This window comes from Alosa alosa, chromosome 8 (assembly GCF_017589495.1).
Source record: "Alosa alosa isolate M-15738 ecotype Scorff River chromosome 8, AALO_Geno_1.1, whole genome shotgun sequence".
Classification (NCBI taxonomy): Eukaryota; Metazoa; Chordata; class Actinopteri; order Clupeiformes; family Clupeidae; genus Alosa; species Alosa alosa.
Genome location: NC_063196.1, coordinates 27,844,736 through 27,868,641, shown reverse-complemented (window position 1 = coordinate 27,868,641; position 23,906 = coordinate 27,844,736). Strand labels below are relative to the sequence as shown.

The window sequence follows — 23,906 nt, the reverse complement described above, 5'->3', positions numbered from 1 at the left end:
TAAATCACCAAGAAGTTACAATTGCATTTTTTTGTCCTGATATACTTTTTTTTTTTTTTTATTTCTTCTTCAGCATTGCAAATTGGACAAAATAAGAAAAAAAAAAATAAACAAAAGCATTTGCCTATGATTTATTTAGAGAGAGAAAAAAATAGGCTTGTCAGATGGCAAGACACAAGCTACACAGCTGATGTTAAGGTAGTCAAAAAAGGACTAGTCAGGGGTCAGGAGCACCATGAGAGAGACAGGTGGCATGGCTTTGGACTTATTCTGCACTTTCGGACGTTGCAACGTCCACCAGAAAGTGCTACAGTGTTCGCCATAAGTCAATGGGCACCTGCTACTGGCCCAAGCCAACTACAGCCCTCTCATTTGAATAGCTCTCTTCCTCTTGTGATCAAAACCATTGTTAAGTGTCACTTCTCTTATATGGAGGAACATCTGTGGATAGGGCGTCCACGCACTGGGCCCCAAAGCTACAAATACTCAGTTGTAATGGAAGCTCCTGAAAGAATGCAGCAAAAAATCAAACACCAGTAACTGCTACCCATACATTTGGATTGTGAAAAAATATATAGCAATCCTTCACAAGAAAACCGCTCAATATGGATGGAGAGTTCTGTCCTGGTTATTCTTTTTTTTTTCCATACATGTCATGTGTATTCAGTTCAGTACATCAAACAATGGTTACATGTGTGTCTGCCAAGTCGTGTTTGCTTTGTGTTGACCCCCTTCTTGTAAGACAAGAGATATTTATCAGGAGAGGATGGGGAGCGTGAATGGGTGGCCTGTTGATTTTCCAAGATAATTATGAGTGACTAAATTAATAGAAACCTAAAAATAAGACTGGCCATTCCCAAGCCTCCCTCAGTCCATGTGAGAATAGCCAATAGAATAAGGCCTAAACCAAAGTGAAACCTAGAAGTGACAGACCCATGGAACCCGAAGGAAAGAAAACAAACATAGGAAAAACAATAATATGAATCATTGCTTCTGAAAATAATACTTTATGGAATATTTAGATTCAGTGAGTAATAACAGATTTCTGATAGAAAGACTACAGTGCCAAAAAGCAAACTAAAAGCCAGCCAAAAACAGTCATTGATTAAAGTAAATTCCGTTAGGGACTTGTCAGAATCCAAAAAGAATGAGAACAAAACAAACAAACAAAAAAGAGGTGGGGGGATACCATTAAACTTCTCTTTGATATACACTGATTGGAGAAGCCACGTTATTTGTTAATTGCCTGTGGTTGTGATATTTATATGCTCTCCTTTTCTCCCCTTGTTTTTTTTTTTTTTTGCATTCAAGACAGTTTGGTGACATTAAGATTTGTAGTTTGACGTGAGCCAGGTGAGGCCTTCGTAGAGTCCGTCCCCAGTCGTGGCGCAGGAGGGCTGAACATACCAATTCCTATCTCGGATGCGGGTGAGGCCCAGCTTCTCCTGGATCTCATGCGGCTTCATGGCGTCAGGCAGGTCTTGCTTGTTGGCGAAGATCAGGATGATGGCGTCGCGCATCTCCCGGTCGTTGATGATGCGGTGCAGCTCCTGGCGCGCCTCGTCTATCCGGTCCCTGTCCGCACAGTCCACCACGAAGATGAGCCCCTGTGTGCCGGTGTAGTAGTGCCGCCACAGCGGCCGGATCTTGTCCTGGCCACCCACATCCCACACATTGAACTTGACGTTCTTGTAGGTGACGGTCTCCACGTTAAAGCCAACCGTGGGAATGGTGGTGACAGACTGTCCCAGTTTCAGTTTGTACAGAATGGTGGTCTTGCCAGCGGCATCAAGTCCAAGCATCAATATTCTCATCTCCTTGTTGCCAAAGATTTTTGAGAGCATTTTCCCCATCTTGTTGGCTGTGCATAAATATCCTATTCCTAAGGTAAAAAATACTGAGTTCCCCCCCCTACAGAGTAATGTGTCTGAAAACAGGCTACTTTAATAGTTGTTATTCTATGGTTAAATGTTACATGCAAACTTAAGCTGGCCCGTTCCACGTGACAGCGTATCCTCGTCAGATATCAGTCAGTGGTGTTGCTCTTGACACACAGTAGCAGCGCTATCCTGTAGCCTGGCTTTCTGTCAAAAAAAGTCCAAACAACTCGATGAAACAATAACCTACGGTCTCGCCGATTTTTGGAGAAAACGTATTCCGAAACAGTATGACCAATGGCGAGAAAATGTCCCGTTCAACGAAATTAAGTGCTCCAGAATAAATGCTAAATGTGTACAGTGGGTGTGGGTAGACCGGGCGCTTTCAAAGCCTTTCGATAAGATGTGTTAGAGGCAATGACGAATCGAATTCATTCACCAGTCGCGATAGTCATTCAGGCAACAACCACTCCCCGGTCAAAAAATGTGCCGAAAAATTGGGGTGAATGAAGAGAGAATAAGAAAAAATGAAAGAGCTGCGCTCTGTGGATAGGCCCTTTCAGAGCCCTTGGTAGTTCCGACTTCCTTCTTGTCTGCCGGCTGTCCCCCTCGCCCTTATTCACAAGGCGAACTACAGAAGCGGTATTCTTCTCAAGAGTCCATGGTCCCAAACCCTTTATTCTGTCGTGTACCCTCGTATCGGTACCGGAGCGGTCGAATAAGAAACTTAAAAGGTCATTGATTCATCCGAGTTTCCGTCCTCCCTCTCTTCAATCCCTGTAACACAAGAGAGGTTCAGAAAAGGGAGGGGTGTCAGACAGAGTACAACTTTAATCGTTTGCTCTTCTGCCTGAAACGCGTCGTTTTCAACCGGAAAACCAATAGGGTCACACTACAAATAATTTCATGCGCGATCAAACACCTCGAATAGGAAGGAGGTCTATTACCTGCAACTGCGGCAACCCCCCTCTCCCAGGTCGATTCTCCCCGCTCTTGCCTCTCTTCCTCCCAAGTCGTTCAGTCGCAGCCGTGTGGTGTTACCGGAAAAGGTGCGGACCTGCTTCACCCGCCACTTCCTCTCTGCTCATGCACTACGCCATTTGGCATGCGCTCGCTAACAGGCTCAACTGCAAGTCGATCTCACTGGAGTTGAAATGGACGCCATTTAGGCTCAGACTCTAAATGTTGCCTGTCCGCCCCTTTCAGTTGCAAAACACTTACAAATTCCTTTCACTTAAATATAATGGTTAAGACAGGGAAAAGTCGTTTAGAACCGATCAGTATTCTGCCTCTTGTATACTAAAGAAACAATATTTGCAATCGTCTGTGCAACGGAGACCAGCCGGCCACTGACGTAAAATCACGTAAGGAGGCGGTTCTTTGTGACGTCCAAATTTCAAATAATGCTTAGAGGTAATCACATAGGTTGCTCGCTCATCAAATGAATATGAATGTTTTTACTACATTCCACCGGGCACCGGTGTGACCACCTGACCTTGACAGTCATATGGACAGGTTTACAGCGCAGCCCTCTATTTATGATACATGTATATATGCATAATGCATAATATATATACATGCATAATGTAGCTGTAGGCTATGACCACATGATAGAGCCTTGGCTACATATCTTTACATGTCAACAGAGTGATGAACATGGAATATTATGAACATGGAGTCAAATTATAGTCTGTTTGCTTCAATGAATTTTGCGTTCAGCAATTTCTAATAAATCTGTCACAATATGCCAATCAAGTCTATATTGTATTATTCAATTGGGCCTACTATAATAATGCAAGTTGCATTACATACGTGGTGAGATTATGTATAGTTTATGAAATAGTGTTTTCCACACTGGCTATGCAGTTGTAACATTCAGCAAATCTAGGATCCATGCTCTAGGTAAAACCAAATTATATAGGCTAACCTACTTACGTGTGTGTAGCCAGACAGACGCATTGGCTGTACAAACTTATTGTAGGCTACACTGTATGTAGCTGCCGCAGCCTGTATGACAAACAGAACGGCTCTTGTGTGTTCATAGGATACATTGTACAACATTTTAACTACCTATTTCCTGCGTGGCATTCTATGTTGAATGACCCGCCTACCCAGATTGTTGTAGTAGTGCGCATGCGCACACTTATCTTGTCCTTCTCAGCGAAGTTACTGGAGAATGAAAGACCAGACACTCGAACACATGTTGTTGGTTAGATAACTACAAAGTAGTTGACATTTGCACTTATCGAATCCATATTTCATGGAAGATACTGGTAAGTGAGACACACAAAAAAATATTTGTCTGTTGGAAGGACGTGTTCAAACACGCAAGGTAGACTACACTAGATACGACAGAACAACGTTGGAGTAGACGGAAGTGTGGTGTGTATGCTAGCTATATAGTTAGCATTAGGAGGCCCGAGACTGTGGCTAACTGTTTAGCTTGCTAGTAGTTCGCTGTCTTACTGTCTTTGTTATACATGTAGATAATATCATCGTAAGTGTATTTTTCCAAGAACAATATAAATATTTCCCTCAGATGTAAGTTACGTGTATGTTATTTTTTGTAGTTTCGGTGTAGTTTCATGTCATAGCGTAATTTCTTGTGTGTTACGGTGTAGCGCAGTTCGCTAAGGCGCTTGGCCCTCACTCGTGGTTGGAGTAACGTTAGCTGCGAATGTTAGCAGTTAGATCTCAAACGACATTCTTGTTAGCCTTCGAAGTACCGAAACTGCATGTCAGGCAACAAGCCACCATGTTTCAGCAGTCTTCGCGTTAAACAGCTAGGCCTTTATACAGTCTCATGCCAAGTGTTTGGTAAGCTCTGTTTACATGTTTCCCCAAACGTAGGAGCTAGCTTTGACCGGCTAAGTTAACTCCGGGTCAAACGCTGAAGTTATTTGTTTGCCTAGTTTACGATTAACCCTTGTTGTGTACCTAACATCATTTGGAGTGTGACTGAAAGACGATCTATCACGCTGTTTCGGTTAACATGGTATCAACTTCAGACATGTCGACTTTACTGTATGTAAAAGGCCTTACATTCGTAATGTTTGGTAGTAGTATCAAGTTGTGTGTTCTTTCCATTGCACTAGGTTTGTATTTATAATTGGATAAGTTCAATGATGGGAACATTGCAGTAATGGTAGTATCTGTCACCTGGTGACGCTCTGTTTTCATTGGTGTGTTCGTTCTTCAGATCTACATCTATCAGAGCCCATGACGGGAATGTTGGACACAAACGCTCCTGAGAACGGAGACTCTCCACCCATGCAGGGCTCTGGAGACGCCTTTCTTCCAGACCTCCAGGCTGCCGACTGGACCATGTCCAACAACACTGCACCACAAATGGATCAGTACCAGCTGGAGAACACACATTTGTTCCCCGTGGATGGGTTGGCACAGGAAGGAACAGGTTCTGCACCAGGGAGTGATGGATCAGATCAAGATGAGCAGAAATCTGACCACCAGGGCAATGAAACCGCGCAGTCAGAGACCGCCGCCTCAGGTGACCAGAACATGGAGAAGCCAGCGGAGCCCGCGCCAACGTCAGAGGCAGGCAGTCCGTCAAACATGGAGCTGGAGGATGCTGGGAAGGAAGGAGGTGAGGAGGAGGAAGACTCAGCGATGGTCCTAACAGATGCCGCTCCAGAAGAGCCGGCCCTCCCCACAGAGTACGATAGACTCAGCAAAGTGGTGGAGGAGAACCCTGACGACTTCAACGGCTGGGTTTACCTGTTGCAGTATGTTGAGCAAGAGGTGAGTCCAGAGCAGCAGCAGACTCCACTTCAACAGCAGGTGCAACATCAACACCACATTACATGTATAGACAATAATAAAAACAAAAACAATGCTTGAGCGTTCTATTTGGGCCCCAATCTACTTCCTCTGCATTAAGATAACATATGGAATGTTAAAAAGGAAGTCTTGTGGGGCCAACTATGATGCTGATAATGGAACTCTTGAAAGGGTCTATATAGCACTTTATCTAGGCACTTAAATTGCTTTACAGTGAAGGGGAGGGCTCACATCAGCCACCACCAATGTGTCGCACCCACCTTGGTGATTCACGGCAGCCATTTTGTGCCAGAATGCCTAGCACACACCGGCTTCAGATCAAGGCTGGGTCTGGCATTTGGTTTTCCACTTTTTACTTTCTAATTTCCCTAACTAATTTTACTAAATGACCAACTTCTAAACCTGTTTGACCTGTTTGATTCACAGAACCACCTGCCAGCAGCGAGGAAAGCCTTTGATGACTTCTTCCTACACTACCCATACTGCTATGGTTACTGGAAGAAATATGCAGACATAGAGAAGAAGAATGGCGAGGTCCAGGTAGCAGACGAGGTAAGTTTGTTGACGTTTGGTTTTGTATGTGCGTGACAATACCCCAACGAGTCATCTGCATAGTTAAGTCAGCTTTTGCAAAAAAATATTGAGTGAAATATACTGTAAAGAGTTTTTGGCTACTATAGTGCTTTACTTTGAAATAGACCTCTCTGTTTTATTCACATGACTCTGAAATGGGACGACAGACCATGATAAATCCATCCACCAAGCTATGGTGTGCTTGAGTGGTCAGAGTTGTCGCCACAGGATCTTGAGAACAGTACCGGCTTTGTCCCCTTTCACTTTCTGTGGCACTGGTAGATTTATCATTTATCATCCTTTAAGAAAAGCCTGAGGATTGTTGATCCAAATGGAAAAAAAAACCCTAGAGCACCATTCACCAAGTTAAAACTTGTTTGTTTGTTTGCTTGCTTGCTGACAAAAATTGTACATTCTGTAATGTAAGCATTTGTCCTGTTTCTGCAGGTGTACAGACGGGGTCTGCAGGCCATCCCTCTGAGCGTAGACCTTTGGCTCCATTACATATCCTTCCTGAAGGAGAACCAGGACAATACTGATGGCGAAGCAGAGAGTCGAATCAGAGCGTAAGTACTGTACCTGCCCAAAGAGAGACAGTTCAGAGAACAGGAGGAGAACATCAGTTTTACCCAGATCAATGTCTCAACCTCCCTGAAGCAATTACTCAATTCCCCTTATAAAGTGCTCACTAGAAAGAATGTGACCATGTTCTGATGCAAAACCCATTTGGTTTATTGTTTATTTCATGCTGCTTGTGTGCTGGTGATGATGATTGCAAATTAACTCATTAGTGTGGTGTCCTTACTGCAGACATCTGGTTAACCATGGGGAGGTAGTGATTGTTGACATGTTGTTGTTTCTCTGCAGTACCTATGAGCATGCTGTGCTTGCCGCGGGGACAGACTTCCGCTCCGACCGCCTGTGGGAGGCCTACGTCAACTGGGAGACGGAGCAGGAGAAGCTGGCCAACGTCACGGCCGTGTACGACCGCATCCTGGGCATCCCCACCCAGCTCTACTCCCAGCACTTTCAGAGGTAGGCACTGCGATGGACCCAAAATACCAAACTCAAGGCTGAACTCAATTCTGTTCAATTCTATTCTGTTCTTGTATAACATTAAGCAAATCATATGGTTTTGACTACTCGTAAGAACAGATAAAAATGTGAGGGAGACGAAGGAAAAACGGCAATATTTAATATATGCCCAGTATTTAATCCTCATTCTCGAAATTTTTTTGACATTGACATGTTTTTTTTTTTTCAGCTTTCAAAGACTGATATAAAAAAGTAGTACAATATCTATATAATTAGGCTAGGCCATTAACACTTCATATCGAGCAGCAGTAGGAGTTTGACATTCTAACAACCGTTGGTGAGCGACGCAGACACAGGAGACAGAAAACTTTTAAAGGTTTACGCCGACCAAAGGCAACTGCATTGTGTCGATGCAGAAGCATAAATTCTATTCACCAGCACATCAGTGAGGGTGTTTACCTCGTATGCATCCACGTACAAATGTATGAGCATACAAATAGCAGTCGCTTTTAAAATAAAAGCAACGATATTGATTTGCGTGCATTATCTCTATGCTAGGCTCTTGACTACTGTTTTTTCACGGACCTTACGTGGGCCGGTCAGAGAAAGCCCACGGGCCGCATGTGGCCCGAGGGCCGTATGTTGCCCATGTGTGCTTTAGGGGGAGCTCCAGTTTGGGCTTACAGGGTAGGTTTCCCGTACATGGATTAAACGTCAATAGCCACTTTCCCACCAAGTAGTTACAGGAACGTAATTATAGGAACAGTCCATTTCTGAACAGTTCTACTAGCTACTCTCCCTGAAAAAAAGCTTTGCCATTTGCATTTGCACTGGCCAAGTGCTCATAGGAACTTGTTGCCCATTCAATTTCAAATTGTCCATTCAGTTTGGGTTGAAAGTGGGTGTGACTTATAATTTGGACCAATCAACGTAGACCTAGGTCACTAAGGGTTCCTATGCGGAAAAGGGAAAAGACCCTGCCCTGAAAAAGGAGCTGAAAGAGTTACAGGAACTGCAGTCAGAGGAACTTAATAATTCCCAAATTGGTCCGGTTGGAACACAAGAAAAAAAGGGTTCTAGGAACGTTATGTTCTAGGAACTGCAAAAATCCCTCCGGTGGGAAAGGGACTACAGACAATCCCCACTGAGAAAAAGGTTCTTGTTGAGGACTACGTTTATTCCATGTATGGGAGATTATCTGAAAGTGTCTGTCACCTGTGGCTTGGTACCTGACATTTTTTTAGGGTTTGTGTTTATCAGGGGGCAATTCATAACTTTTTTTTTTTTTTTTTTTTTTTTTATCTTGTTTGGAAACAGGATTGCATACTTTAAGAAATGGAAGTTTTGCTGAGTTCCTTAATGGTACTAGTTGCATGTGGACAGAAGCACAGCTAATGGTGAAATTAATTCATCTTTCTGTGTTTCTGCTTGAACTTGTAAGGTTTAAAGAGCATGTGCAGAACAACAACCCCAAGCACTTCCTGTCTGAGGAAGAGTTTGTGCAGCTGAGGGTGGAGCTGGCTGCCGCCGCCAAAGCGTCAAACGCGTCAAACGAAGACGAAGACGGAGATGGAGAGACACCCAGTGAGACGCCCAGCGAGGAGCTCCCCCCCGGAACAGAGGACCTTCCCGACCCCGCCAAGGTAAGCCGGTGGCCTGCAGATCTGTGTGGGGGACAGTGCTTCAGAGGTGTCTGAAACGCCCCCACACTCATCAGAAAACAATCTTAATCTCAGCAGGCATGAAGACTTTAGTATCTTTTGCTACCTTCAGATTCACTTCCAGTCAGTGACTTCCCCCCTCCTCCTCTGCCCTTTTTCATAAGGGTTTGCGGGGCGCTGTAAAAACTGACACCGTCTCTGTCCCCCCTTCAGCACCAGAGCTTGGGCCTACAGCAGATGGTGTGCACTTACCGCACACCCCTCCCCTCGTTCCCTCAAGATGGCAACATGTTGCTTGCCAGTACATGGTGCTAACCGATGGTAACTCTTTGGGTAGCTGGACTCTTCAGATTTCACCGCACTTCAGATTGGACACGTGATTAACACACGTTCCTGCGATGATGCTGGCGTGTGACGTGCTCACCTGGTGCTCTGTTTTGGTCTCTGCCTCCCTAGCGTGTGACCGAGATCGAGAACATGCGGCACAAGGTGATCGAGACGCGGCAGGAGATTTTCAACCACAACGAGCACGAAGTCAGCAAGCGATGGACCTTCGAAGAAGGGGTAAGCGTGTGTGTCTCTAGGGGTCACCAGAGAATTATTGGTACATCACAGTGGGCAAGTTGGCTATCCATGTGGGTTACACGTGCCAGAGAATCTTTATTTTTTGTCTGACATTTCAATGTAGTTTAGGACTGTGACTGACCTTCCTTTCCCTTTCTTTCTAGATTAAGCGGCCATACTTTCACGTGAAGGCTTTGGAGAAGACCCAGCTTGCAAACTGGCGGGAGTACCTGGACTTTGAGCTGGAGAATGGGACTCCGGAGAGGGTGGTGGTTCTGTTTGAGCGCTGCCTGATCGCCTGTGCCCTCTACGAGGAGTTCTGGATCAAGGTAAATATCACTTCTCTCCTTGCGATGCACCCCCTCACCCTTTCCCAATCGATTTCGATTTCACTTCCTCACTACAAAACAAAAAAAAGAGAAAAAAAAAACTTAGCAAAAAAAAACAAGACATCCTTCACTCTTTGCGTGTAACGTTGATATTTGACTGTATCTGTTGTATTAGGGGCTGGCCAGCTTGCCACACAAGATTTGACTCCAGCATTTGCCAACTACGTTGCATCTCCGTCTCCCACTACCTTACAGAAACTTATCTTATTGGTTCCATGAAGGTGCTGATGGGTTTAAAAAGAAATTCTAAACACGATCTTGTCAATGGAAATTCACAAGTGCAGGAACTCAAAAGAAAAACTCAAGTGTGTTTGCTGTTCTTTTTCTTCTCCTTGTCTTTTTCCATTCTCCTCTTCCCTCTCTCTTTCCTTCTCTCCTCTTCTTCCTCCTTTCCTCCAACTTTTCTCCATCTCTCTCTGCCTCTATCTCCTCTCTGTTGTCTCCTCTTGAACTCTTGAAGTACGCAAAGTATTTAGAGGGCTACAGCATGGAGGGAGTGCGGCACGTGTACAAGAAGGCGTGCACCATCCACCTCCCCAAGAAGCCTACCATCCATCTCCTGTGGGCAGCATTTGAGGAGCAACAAGGTAGGTTTTGTTTGTTTGTTATAAATATGCAGGAATTCAATCTGTGATTCGTTGAGTGTTTAGAAGACGCCACTGATATGGTTCAAAGAAATATCATGTTGAATACAGCCTTATGGCTTAATGTTTTTTTAGAGAAATAGGGTCCCTAATTCTAATCCTATATATGTGTACACACATACTCACATTCACAGGGGAGGAAAAGTCTAAATGATTCTTTTTTTCCTTCCCTTGCAGGGAATATAGAGGAGGCTCGTCGCATCCTGAAGGCCCTGGAGGAGGCGATGCCGGGTCTCGCAATGGTGAAGCTGCGCCGCGTCAGCCTGGAGCGTCGCCACGGCAACCTGGACGAGGCGGAAGCGCTGCTCCGCGACGCCATGCAAAACGGGAACAACACGGGCGAGACGTCGTTCTACGCGGTGAAGTTGGCGCGCCAACTGATGAAGGTGCAAAGGAGTCTGGGAAAAGCCAAGAAGGTGCTCCTGGAGGCCATCGAGAAAGACCAGGTGAGCGCAGCGTGGAACGCTAGAGGGGAGGCCACAGAGAGGAGAGATTAAGGCCTGTTTCACATGGGGAACGTGGCGAGAACGTCGCGTGTCAGTTACATGGCGACTGCATGGCGTTTTCTATGTCTGCTTACCAGAAGCGTGTCTGATGAGGCACTTTGAGCCGCGCCTGAGACGCACTTGTCACGCAGGCGGTGTGCAAGGGCTAACCTGTTAACATGGGATAAAAACGGACATGCCACGCAGCTGACACGCACCCGGTGTAAAAACGTGCCTTAGAGAGGCCGGTTAGAGTTGTGAAGAAATACCTGGTACCTAACGATGAGGTGAGACTGTGATCCCATAGAGAAAGGGTAGCGAAATGAGGTGAGACCATGGAGAAAGGTGGCGTGAGACTGGAGAGACCAGGTGTGATTATGGAGAAATACCATGGAGACTAGGTAGAGAAATGAGAGACTGCGCGATACCATGAAGAAAGACTAAGTGGAGATGATATATAACCTTTGAACTGCGGGCACTCTAAACACTAAACACTCCCCTTAGTAATGAGACTAGGAACCAGGATTAGGTGAAAACATTATGTTAGGACATCGATTAAATTACATGCAAAGCTGTAGTCATTTGAAGTACATTGATGTCTGAGACCAGATGGAGCTATGGAAAAATAGCAAAGCTGTAGTCATTTGAAGGACGTTGATGTCTGAGACTGAGAGTGGGTAAGAGGAATATGATAGACCACACCTACGGATACACTGGTCTTGATGAAGCCCACCTGTGTGTGTTTGGTAGACGTGTCCAAAGCTGTATCTGAATCTGCTGGAGCTGGAGTACAGCGGGGATGTGCAGCAGAACGAGGCGGACATCGTGGCCTGCTTTGACCGCGCCCTGAGCAGCTCCATGCCTCTGGAGTCGCGCATCACCTTCTCCCAGCGCAAGGTGGAGTTCCTGGAGGACTTTGGCAGTGATATTAACGTGTAAGTGTTCACCCTCAACCTGTGTGTGTGTGTGTGTGTGTGTGTGTGTGTGTGTGTGTGTGTGTGTGTGTGTAAAAGGATGCACAGCTCACCCTAAAACTCTGATTTGAGTTGGTTATGTTGGTGTGTAAACATAAGCTTTGTGGTTAAGCAGACTTTCTCATTAACATCCTCACAGATTTTCAGAAACTACTGCACGTTAATAGGAATATGTTGACCATCAATGTTGCTTCAAAATTCAGAAATGTGTTACAGGTCACAGTTTAGTCAACATTAGAGCTGTGAGCATAGATTTGTTGGTAAGTAACCTCTTTCCAATATCTCCCCCCTCTCCCTTTCAGTCTTGTAGCGGCATATGACGAGCATCAGAAGCTTCTAAAAGAGAATGACTCCACAAAGAGGAAAGCGGAGAATGGGTAAGGCACTGTGCATGGTTATATTCTTTGTGTTGAATTCTCTCTCTTGCCTCTGGTATGTCTATATAATGTACAAAACTGAAATATAATTACTGGGAAGTATTCACTGATTTAATTCAGGGAGGCCATGTGGCTGTAAAAACCTGAATAAAATCACTGGTCAAAGACTAAACACTAACAATCCTCCTGCAGGCCTGTTGTGCGCTGAACTGGGGTCTACTCAAGGATTCTTCCCTTTAAAGACCCCCCCCTTGCCACTGTTGCCTATGTCCTTTCCTCTACAGGGTCAGGCCTTGAGCTTGGTAAAACCTTGAGATTAAGGTCTAATGTGTGTGGCTCTAAATGAATAGAATTTATCTTAATTAAAAAAAAGAAAGTAGGCGGGTTGTGACCTGACCATTAATGTTAAAGTGTATGCCACTTGTGGTATTTTTTTTTTTTTTTATTGCATTGTTTTATTGTATCGTATATGTGTTTTGTGGGCATGGTGAAACAGCAGTTGATAGATGATGGATAGATAAATACTTTCTTGAAATTCAAGGTCTCAGTAGCATACAGACATCACGCACAACATGCACTAACAGCAGAAAAAGTAATAAAAGTATATAATATAAAAAAACACAACTAAGCAAGCACTAAGTTGTGTTGCTTCCTGACAACTGTTGGGACCGGGTTCAGTTCCTCGTCTGCTAAATATCGCCCGTTTTTACCTTCATCTCTCAGGTCTCAAGGCCCTGACTCCAAGAGGCAGAGAACAGACGACTCTGCAGCTGGTCAAATGATGCCAGCAGGCAACGACCAAGCGTACAACTACAACTGGTACCAGGTGAGTCTCCATGTCCTTGGTTTCGGGGGTCAACAGTGCGAGTTCATCAGGGTTCCCACGAGGTCTTAAAAACTTGAAAAAGTCTTAAATTTAGTATTCAGAAATTAAGGCCTTGAAAAGGCATTGAATTTTGTTCACAGGTCTTACATTTTTATTTGATAGCCTACGGCGCCACAACATTTATTTATTGTTCGTTGTTACAACGAATCTTAGTACACCAAACGTCGCATCTTAGTAGGCTACATCCAAAATATCAGGCAACCTGTACACATTTATTGTCACCTGACTGAGACGCTGACACCCCCTAACTGCATTGTAGGCTACTGTCTTTGCTCAGAGTGGGCGCAAAGTGAAATCAACTCAGTCACGATCACCCACGGAAAAGGGAAAACGTCGTTGTCACTTGTAATAGGCTACCCATGCAGGCACACACACACACACACACACACACACACACTTACACCCCTCAGTTATTGTTTTAAATGATTCTGTCATGATTTGAATATAGTGTAGATTGCAACAGCTTGAAGGCTGTAGGTTGCTTTGGGAAATATATCCTCACACAGGCGCACCCACAGACGTGTGCATACATACACTGCTTTATGGGAAAAGTTCATATGGCTTTTTCAGCGCAAGGTGTCCAGTACAATTTGATAGAATGCTATTTTGAGTTTAAAAAAAGAAGAAAAAAATGTTTTGTTATAAACGTGATGTATTTATTTTTAAATGGGCAACATTTGCCGAGGAAAATGATCACTTGGTGTTTAGTGGGCTTGGACTTGGTAATGTAGTGTCTCAGTTCTCTATTCCATAACTGGACCATGTTTGACATGATATTTCTGTTATTTCTCGGACTGACTGTCTCACTCTCTTCTCCCTCTCTCTCTACAGCAGTACAATTACCAGAACTCATGGGGCCAGTACAACCAATATGCCGGGTATAACCAGTACTACCCCCCTCCCCCCACATGATCTCAGCGTGAATGACCAGACCGATTGATTGGAGGCGGCAAAGCAAGCATCCAATTTTTTACCCTATCGAACCGCTCGAGTCACTGACTCCCCTCACAGCCATTCTGTTGATCAGCTTTTGATCTGACCTGTGTTTGTTGGGCATGTATGTGTGTTTGTGCAAATTATTTTACTTTTTCTCCCCCTCCCCTCGTATGTGAAGTTGCAAATACAGCTTTTGATTTTTAGACTGGTTTGGCCTGGAGTAGAATCTAATTTTTGGGGAATTTAGTTGTATTTGAAGAAGATGAAGATTGAAATATGTAATAAACCTCTAAAATGTCTTTCTTTAACATCTCCTGAATGTGTTTTCTGGGCAAATATCTGAGGTTTTGTTTTTTATTTTGACTTTCATAATAAAGTGATTGATATCCTCACTTGTCTTGTCGGTGATGTTATACATTGGTAGTCATCATGAATACACACTCTTGATAAAGTGTGTAATATTGAACTGTTGAACCTTAATGAGTCTTGTATTTCTGAAAGGAGCATGTTATGGAGTCAGCACAATCGCATAGATTAATCATTTAGGCAGTGTCTTAATTCAAATAATTAGTTGAACATCGATTGATGACGACCAAGGATTTCCATAGGCAAGGTTTTAGTCCAGGATTTATGAATGAACTATCTTGAAGGCATTATTGACGGCATTCGGTGAATGTCACATACACCAACATACAGATAACACGAAAAAGGCAAAGAATATTCTCTAATGCTGAACATTATTACCACATGGCCTAGATTAATATTACTGCCACAACCCAATTACCCAAATTCTCATCGGTGAATATGGCATGGGACGCTCTGGCAAGGTCCAACATCAAATAGGCGTGCCTTTGCGTCTGCGTGAAAGGTTTCCCATGATTCTTTAGCTTGCACATGCGCCTAAGCAACTTCTTTAAGTCCTTTTCTCGTCAAGTGTGGAGCGACTAGCACCAAACGAGGTGAGGCCTGTAAAGTTTTTCTTTTTAGAGGTTTTATTTTGTGTTGAATATACACATTTTGGACAAATGTCTGTCTTATGTGTTCTCAGGAAACATTCACGGGGGCAAATAATCTAAAAAATACCCATATTTCGCCATTTTATGTGACTTATAGGTACCGCGTGTACCACATGATGTCTGGCGTTAGCCATGGTAGCAGGGATGTGTAGAGACCGTAGGTTCTATGGTTAATCTCGCTCTTGGAAAGCTATCCAGAAAAGCCCAATCGTCATTATTAACAGTGACGGACATCTTACAGTCGTTTACTTACCGAACTTGTATCACACAGTCCGATGTGTAGAAGCAAGTTGGTGTTGAACTCAAATGTTATGAGTAGCAGCTATATATCAGTCCTGACGGAGAAGCTAACAGTTGTATAAGCTAACAGTATCCTGCTAACATTTGGTACGACAGTGGCGTGAACCTTGTTGGTAGCTTGGCGTAGTTTTAACCATCACGCATGTTATCAGTTGCGTTTCGTCTGTTTAGTTATGTAACATTAGTCAGTGTGGAGTTTGGCAAGTAAACGACCAGATTGCCGGGAAAATTTGAGGAGCAGGAAATGTCAGTATACTTTTCACCGCACCGCTGTAGATTCTAATTAACAAAACTATTTGGCTGCAATAACTTACCGTAATACTACTACACATTGCAATCGAAAGTATTTTAACCATCGCAATGTCTTTTTTTTCAGCAGACACAATGCAGCTCTTCCTGCGTGCGCAGAACACACACACCCTCGAGGTGACCGGACAGGAGACTGTCCAGGACCTCAAGGTAAAAAGACTCGCACTCATGCCATTTTAATTTGTTTACAAGACCACATACTACACAGTAAATATCATTGGTGTACTTTGTACAATTAATTTACGTCTAACTGTAGATGGCGGTCCATTACCATATGTTACAAGGTTGTGGTGGTAGATCTTATGACCGACTCTAATAAACAAGGTGCACCTGTAAAGCTTGATTTAGTACTGACTGACCTCTTTGGGTGGTTTGCAGGCTCATGTCCAGACTCTGGAGGGCATCTCCGTGGAGGATCAGGTGCTGCTGCTGGCTGGCGCCCCTCTGGAGGATAGCGCTGCCCTGGTGGACTGTGGCGTAGCTGAACACAGCACCCTGGATGTGGTTGCAAGGCTTCTGGGAGGTCAGTCTTCCTTTATGGTCTCTTGGTCATACACAACCTATGCCATATACCACCTGCCATTTTCACAATGTAATGCTTGTCACATTGGGAAGTTAAGGCTTGAATTAGTATAGCTGTGTCCTTGGTAGGTTTTTTTTCTTCCATCAATGTGTGTATTAAAGGTCCTCGTGTGTTTTAAAATTGGATTGCCTAGTGAGTATAGAAGGGTAAATGGCAACTACCCTTTTTGTTTACAATTTGTTTGTGACTGTGCCCATCAGGTAAAGTCCACGGATCCCTGGCTCGTGCTGGCAAAGTGCGAGGACAGACACCCAAGGTGGGTATCAAAAGCATTCTTTTCAACCAATCAAGTTTGTCTGAACTGTTTACATGTACTCATTTAGCGTTCATTTACTGTATCTGTCAATACAATTACTAGAGGATAGGAGTGCAGACATAAGTACTAGTCAGTGTGAGGAGGAGGAAAAAGATGGAAGTGGAGAAGGAGGTTTACAGAGTAAGTCCTATATTTTGCTAGAAGAATGAAGCAGTAGGACTTTGTAACAGAGCCACTCCCTCAGTGCCAATACCCCTGGGAATGTCTTTAATTTGTAATCTTAGTCGTCATCACTTACATTGTGTGAATTCTGAACATTTACTATAGAATTTAGACTGTTTCTAAACCCTTTATTGGGTTAATCAGACTATTGATGCAAAATACATGTACAAGGCATTCCTGATTGTATGTGTAATGGTTGTTGTGTCGTCTTTGCCTCAGGTGGACAAGCAGGAGAAGAAGAAAAAGAAGACCGGCCGTGCCAAGCGTCGCATCCAGTACAACCGTCGCTTCGTCAATGTGGTGCCCACCTTCGGAAAGAAGAAGGGACCCAACGCCAACTCCTAAGAACTCTGTTGCCATGGAGAACACGACCAAACTCCTGATTATAATAAAAGTTTAATTTGGAATTACGATTGACATGATTCTTTCTTTTAACACTGTTAATGAAGTTCAAGGATGGGACCATGAACTCATTATGGCTTCTTGGTCTATTGCACAGTAGCATTGGCTTTAATATGAACTAATTGAATTTGTGAGGCAGAAGCAAATATTGTATATTTTTAATGCTTACATTTAACATTCAAGCAATACCTGATGACCATGTTTAACTTTGCCACCCCTGGCAACATAAACCAGTCTTAAAAATGTTTTGCTAGGGTCAATGTCTGATCACTGAATGCACTATTAAACAGATATTTATCCTCTTGTTTTTAAAAATAATTCCGATCACCCTTCACCAGCTGTTTGGCATAGGTGTCATGAACCCATCGAGCAGAGGGGGGTGGCCAGATTTCAAACATGAGGGAACAAGTCAATGGAAAACTGCTGTTTTTCCCTTGTTTACTAAACTCTGGTTTCACATGTAATCATTTTCATAAAACATTAGTTTTTGTGTTTTTCCTACATGTAAACGTGGCCTTGAAGACGTTATCCTTTTCAGATATCTGCTGTTGCGTCCATTCAACTTGACGAATGTGACTCCCCCGAGCCCCAATCATGCCCTTTATTATACTAATATTCAACAACTTGATTTTTAGTCCCAATATCACTGAATTAGATTTAATAACCCCCAAAAAGTTACTTAAATAGTGAGACTTGCACAATGTAAACAACAGGTCATGGATTGAGAAATTCAGGTAACTGGCTAAGACTTGTGTGGACATGTGGACATATCCACCAACAGCTCATTGTTTTCTAAGAATATACATTCTATAGTGGCCCTAAAAATGCTGACATGGCCATTAACGAGCAATTAAAACAACGCAACAAAATAAGCAAACATTCTCTTTATTCAGCTGTACAATGCAGTAGACATGCAATGTGACCATAGATTGAGAGTCAAGACAACTTTACTCCCAACGAGCAATCAAACTCAGTTACACAACATAATGAAAACAGGCATAATATGCACGGACAATCTCATTGGTAATCATCTGGGACAGACGTCGATCCTTTTGACAAAGTCGGAAAAAAGTGCATGCTGGGAGAATCTGTAGTATTCCATGGTTAATCGATGGATACCAACTCGACTTCAAAAATGAGTTTAGCATTTGGTGGAATTCTGGGTGTAGGTGGGTTAAGGTGTACCACTAAAACATGGAGAACAGATGCAGCAAAATAATGCTCTGGCATAGTGTGCTAGGGATCGACCGATATGGATTTTTTTAGTGCCGATACCGATATTTTTCCATCAGCCTTAGCCGATGACCGATACAGGCTGCCGATTTTCTTGAGCCGATATTTGGAGCCGATACTGCTTTTGGTCCCTCAATTTACATCATACAAATGACACATAATTACACAAATGATAACAAATGTTATTAAGTCTCAATTTAAAAAAGGAACATTTATAGAACATTTATAAGAACATTTATAACAACTTATGGCTGGGTGCACTGCATATGGTTAACTGTGCAAAGGTAGAAGGCTTTCATCAACATCCTACAACACAGCCTTGATGATGCATTGCTTGCTGACATATTATAAGACATAATTCAGGTCATCACAAAATGTCCTGTCAACACATCTAAATAATTTAAGAAAACAATGAGCCTGAAAAGTAGCTGAAATGAAGTGCTTGATTTGTAATTTAAGACTGCATGGTTTCAATTTTATTTTCTAAAAAGAGCTACGAGATTTGTCAACCACAGAACATAAATCAGCAGAAGAAAATAACGTGGCGTCAGATGTTTCTGTTCTAAACGGCATCAACGTTTAAAGGTATAAAAACATCTCTCTCAAAGTTTTAAAAGCACTCCTTCAGGTAGCGCAGCACTCTCATATCGCTGTGATGCGTGTGTCCCACTGAGTGAGACAGACCAGACGCACACACACAAACTTCTGTTTGGCAGCTGACGAAAACTCAACTACCATTGAACTGGATTGATAATGATAACGTTAGCAAACAGCTCTAAACACAAGTAAGGCATACACGTCTCATTATTAAAGCTCTGATATCACTGCGATGGCAACTCCGCCCAGCTCAAAGGGAGAGGGGTAGGGAGAGACACACACACACACACGTGTCCAAAACTCAGCCAGGTGGTCGCTGAATTAAACTCCCACAAATACCACGGAACAACGTCGCCATTAGGCTACTTAATCATATGATTGGCCAGTGTTCGTAACAGCTACCGCTACCGCATAGGCCTACATAGCCTACGGATAGCCTACAACTTAGCTATTTGCAGCTCCCTAAATACAATGGAAAGCAGTTTTATAGACGAGGCATTCAGGGAGGGAGACACTCAAACACCACACGCGTCCAAAACTCAGCCAGCGGTCGCTGAATAAAACTCCCACAAATACCACGAACAACGTTGGCATTACTTAATCATATGACCAGTGTTCGTAACAGCTATCGCATGCATATGGATAGCCTACAACTTAGCTATTTGCAGCTCCCTAAATACAATGGCAAGCAGCTTTATAGATGAGGCATTCAGCATTAAATAAAGTATCTATCAATCATTTGCGTTTTCCATTTGGACCCACAAACTTGCTTCCACTTTCAAAGTATGGCAATATGTCAGCTAAGTCAAACAGTTAAAAGATGCTTTGAAAGTTTAAAGTTTACTGTTGTCTTGAAGAGCATGCCTTCAGCACTCTGCTAGTGGGGGAGGGGCACTCTGCATGTGAATTGCAGCATCTCCAGCAACACAGAGCTGCCTGTGGACGCCTGTATGTAAATAATGCGGGGAAAAACCTATTGCCGAACGCAGCCGCTTATCGGCTGATGCCAATACACTTAAAAAGCGCAAATATCGGCCCGATATATCGGCCGGCCGATATATCGGTCGATCCCTATAGTGTGCCTGGTGATAACTGGTAATTAATTTTTCACTACCATCACAAAACTTCTATCCAGCTATTTACATTTTGGGTGAGGGGGGAAAAAAAAGAAAAAAAAAAAGAAAGTGTATAAGTGTGTATATATATATATATATATATTAGATAGTTTATTGATCCCCAAGGGGAAATTCTACTGTCAAGCCCTGCAGGGGCGTGTTGCAAGTATGTGGTTAAATGACGAACCTGATTAAGCCAACTCTACACAGGTGATTAAAACTCCTAAAACAAGAGCCTTAGCGCTGACTGGCAAACAGAGCAAAAGAGCTCTTATTTGAAGCTTTACCTCTTACTCGCCTTTGATGACTTGATTTTCATACATGGAAACCTAATCAAAAGGCATGAGACTTAACTGCAAAAGAACATGGCCAGTTAACCACCTGGAATAGAACAAGGAAGTGTGTGTGTGTGTGTGTTTCCACTACCTCCCTATTAGTAAAGGATACTTATTGTCGGGCACACCCTTCCGCCCGTAAGCCCACTCTGGTTCGATCTCCAGCTTGGCCGTCTCCCCCTTGCTCATGGTTAGCACTCCTTCATCCCACTGTGTGAGTCAAAAGAGATGCAAAGATGCTCACACCATCAAGAATACTTCTCATCAAAACAAATTAGGAATGAATAACTGCATTGTGAACCAGGTTATGCACCAAATCTCAGGTGCATTCTTGCTCAGGTGCCCATTACATTTCGCTATGCCTGAATGCTTTACAGTTCTCACTCTGACATGTTTTATGTCATAAAAAGTTGACCACTATAACATTAAGAGAAGCTTTGCTGATTATTCAATGATCTATATGTACTGCCAGTGTAAGGTTCTGGCCAGTGTAGGGTTCTGGCCAGTGTAAGGTTCTGCCCAGTGTAGGGTTCTGCCCAGTGTAGGGTTCTGGCCAGTGTAGGGTTCTGGCCAGTGTAGGGTTCTGGCCAAGGGAGAATGTGCGGTCTCACCCCTCGGATCACTCTGCCCAGTCCCACTTTAAAGCACAGGGGCTTCGTCTGCTTCTTCTTCCTTGCAGCTAGAGGGGTGTCATATTTCGGTTAAGAACTCATTCCATCATTGGCTTGGTTATTATTCCACATACATAAATGTGTACATTCAATGTTATTTACTGACTTAAAAATATAAAAAGGATCTGTTTAAGCTTTATTGTGGGCTAGTTTCTTCCTGAGCATGAGCCAAAAATAAACACATGTGAAACACTTCTTGATTACCAGCTGACGTTGCAGAATGTTGCCATGCACAGAACAACCCCAGGCAGCTTATGAGTCAAGTAAAAACAGGGTCCTACTTGTGGGGATGTTGGTGTCAAAAACGGTTCCATCCTCTAGCGAGCCTGTATACCAGCATCCTACTGTGTCTCCTTTCTTGGGGAAGTTGGTCTTGTCTCCTTTTTTAAGGACAGCCTTGGTGAACTTTGGAGGACCCTGTCAGAACAAGGATAGAGGAGGACAAACCATTGTCATTAGGTGAAGCCACAAATGTACAACACACACTAGTCATCATCAGTGTTAAAAAGAGGCTAAGATTATAGTAACACATATTAATGTAAGCCCTCCTTCTGTTTTACTAACTGTCCAATCTGCAATAATTGCAGGACCAATTGCAGGCACAGTCTTGAGCAACTCTGGGTTAAGGCCTTGATCATTGGAAGCCAGTTGGAGGTTAGATTTTATAACCACTACACCTCCACCGTCCACAATCTAACTGAGTAGCTAAGTGCTTACTCGGATTAGGCTAGTTGATGGCTCACAATAACATTTTGGGAAACACTTCAAAACTTGAAGGTACAGGTTAAGGTAGAAAAAACTAAGCAGTGTTGAAAAGGCTTCAGAAAAAACCCTGACACTGGCTTATAGAAAGCCTTCAGGGACTTGTGTCCAAATTATGTAGTATACTGATGAGAATGTTTCAAATAATAATAAATGTGTACCAGTATGTCCACATTTAATGTACATGTTTAAACAACCCTCCAAGGCCATCCCGGTGCTTAAATCTGTATTAGCATGAAAACAAAGAAAGTTCGCAAACCGAAATGGAGACGGTACTTAACGTTACCTCATCAATGACCTCAGCAACCTCTTTGGGTTTGTCGTCTATCTTCACAGCTTTCACATTCTGTGTCACCTCCTCAATCGGTTCAGTGCCTTTAAATCTCTTATCAGAGGCACACACATGTGTTACTTCATTATGTCAGATAAGGAACATCATGATAACCAATACAATGTTATGATTTACAAAAGGTGCATCTTTAAGTCACATACCTTGCTCTCAAAAAGTTGATCGTAGGCTATAATCAACTGCTCTTTCTTTGCAGTTTTTGCAACATTTTTTATGTTTCCCAGTAGTTTGTGTTCTGATAGAAACTGTAATAAAGACAAACACATGAGCATTTCACATCACAAATGACTGTCTGGCGAAGGATGAGACTATTTCTTTCTATCAAAATAACAAACTTTGCCAGATGTGGTTTAAGTATAGAGGAACACAAATCTACAGATATTTTATCATATATTTGTACGTTTAAAACGATTATTTATAGGACCCTTTATGACGGTAGTCACATTAGGCAATAACTGCGATGCGCAGAAATTCCTAAAATGGATATCTAACCCACATGTCTCACAACGTAGCTACGATGCTAGCATGTGTAGCCGGGTAGGCAGCTAAACGCAACAAAGTGCATCGTGCACCGTGCAAAGTCACTGTTTGCAGACAGCATATGCGAACCATACCGAGTGTGCAGCATTATCCTGTATGAACTTTATAATGTCTTTCTTGGGGAGATCATCACTTTTGAGCTGTTCGTCGCTCCATTCCCTCGTCGGTTCAGCAGCCATCTTACAAGCGGACTCACTGAACTTTGACCCCGCGCAGGAGCACTGAGGAGGACTTTATCACAGTCACTCCTCGATTTTTCATTCAACCTTTTTTTTATTTTTTATTCTCGCGTCCATTGAGGGTCGCCCTCATCTTCAGTGATGCCGAGATTAGAATCACACGAAAACAACAGCAAAATAAATTGTAGGCTATACATTAGTCGTGGTGAAATGTACCCAAAAACAAAAATAATCAAAGGAATAAAAAATACATTATTTTAGAGGGAGTAATTAAAACACTTAAAAACTGATGATGTATGTTTGTGTATACATAACATAAGCCTGTCTGAATAATAAAATAGCGTAGAGAGGTAATTTAGAGCGTGTTGATAATTATACCAGGAAGTATTAGAGCAAAAGGCCACTCAGAATGATTATGAGGAACATTGAGCACCAAAAATCTGATCTGATCAATTTCAAACAAGCATATTTGAATATTTGAAAGATAGTACCTTCCCAACAAAAGCTTTGTAGACAAATAAATACCCATGTTTATTTCTCCTTTCTGCTAAAGATGACCTAAAAGGGCCACATACTAGCCCTCACCAGCAATAAATCTAAAGGCTGACTGACCAGGGCTTTGTCCCTAAATTAGCCTACATCTTCATAGTCTAATGCTGACATAAAAACTGCTTCACCAATTTGGTTCTTACCACACATAGGGTGACTTTTTTTGAGTGCAGTTTGTTTACCATGTCAGCTACATGGTGATTCAATTTCTCATGGTTAAATTGGTTGTAACTGTAATTAAGGCTATATGAAAGGGTGACAGAATAATTGAAACTATAAACATTGAATT

At 43.0% G+C, this 23,906-nt stretch overlaps 4 protein-coding genes across 6 annotated transcripts; 2 read left to right on the top strand and 2 right to left on the bottom strand.

Moving 5' to 3' along the window:
* Nucleotides 1–117: 117 nt before the first annotated feature.
* arf6a (ADP-ribosylation factor 6a) lies at nucleotides 118–3,245 on the bottom strand. The gene is made up of 2 exons (XM_048249551.1): nucleotides 2,825–3,245; nucleotides 118–2,654 (listed from the first exon to the last, which is right to left on the bottom strand). Exon 2 carries the CDS (start codon nucleotides 1,851–1,853, stop codon nucleotides 1,326–1,328), a length of 528 nt encoding a protein of 175 aa, XP_048105508.1. The 5' UTR covers nucleotides 1,854–2,654; nucleotides 2,825–3,245; the 3' UTR covers nucleotides 118–1,325.
* A 768-nt stretch (nucleotides 3,246–4,013) lies between these two features.
* prpf39 (PRP39 pre-mRNA processing factor 39 homolog (yeast)) lies at nucleotides 4,014–14,591 on the top strand. 2 transcript variants are annotated; one of them, XM_048249550.1, is made up of 14 exons: nucleotides 4,014–4,150; nucleotides 5,077–5,636; nucleotides 6,102–6,227; nucleotides 6,696–6,814; nucleotides 7,116–7,283; nucleotides 8,725–8,926; nucleotides 9,401–9,508; nucleotides 9,673–9,837; nucleotides 10,358–10,484; nucleotides 10,719–10,987; nucleotides 11,777–11,961; nucleotides 12,303–12,377; nucleotides 13,101–13,203; nucleotides 14,098–14,591. In XM_048249550.1, the coding sequence occupies exons 1-14, from the start codon at nucleotides 4,138–4,140 to the stop codon at nucleotides 14,173–14,175; spliced, it is 2,298 nt and encodes a 765-aa protein (XP_048105507.1). In that variant the 5' UTR covers nucleotides 4,014–4,137; the 3' UTR covers nucleotides 14,176–14,591. The 2 variants fall into 2 exon arrangements, with proteins under 2 accessions (XP_048105507.1, XP_048105506.1); XM_048249549.1 differs by having other exon boundaries at nucleotides 14,095–14,591.
* A 468-nt stretch (nucleotides 14,592–15,059) lies between these two features.
* Nucleotides 15,060–17,292, top strand: faua (FAU ubiquitin like and ribosomal protein S30 fusion a). Of its 2 annotated transcripts, none has more exons than XM_048249547.1 (5): nucleotides 15,060–15,158; nucleotides 15,892–15,974; nucleotides 16,203–16,347; nucleotides 16,608–16,663; nucleotides 17,105–17,292. In XM_048249547.1, the coding sequence occupies exons 2-5, from the start codon at nucleotides 15,900–15,902 to the stop codon at nucleotides 17,228–17,230; spliced, it is 402 nt and encodes a 133-aa protein (XP_048105504.1). In that variant the 5' UTR covers nucleotides 15,060–15,158; nucleotides 15,892–15,899; the 3' UTR covers nucleotides 17,231–17,292. The 2 variants fall into 2 exon arrangements, with proteins under 2 accessions (XP_048105504.1, XP_048105505.1); XM_048249548.1 differs by having other exon boundaries at nucleotides 15,094–15,158; nucleotides 15,895–15,974.
* An 864-nt stretch (nucleotides 17,293–18,156) lies between these two features.
* Nucleotides 18,157–23,094, bottom strand: fkbp3 (FKBP prolyl isomerase 3). Its single transcript, XM_048250406.1, has 7 exons — nucleotides 22,964–23,094; nucleotides 22,493–22,594; nucleotides 22,287–22,385; nucleotides 21,520–21,655; nucleotides 21,179–21,246; nucleotides 20,680–20,777; nucleotides 18,157–18,446 (listed from the first exon to the last, which is right to left on the bottom strand). Exons 1-7 carry the CDS (start codon nucleotides 23,066–23,068, stop codon nucleotides 18,392–18,394), a joined length of 663 nt encoding a protein of 220 aa, XP_048106363.1. The 5' UTR covers nucleotides 23,069–23,094; the 3' UTR covers nucleotides 18,157–18,391.
* Nucleotides 23,095–23,906: the final 812 nt, after the last annotated feature.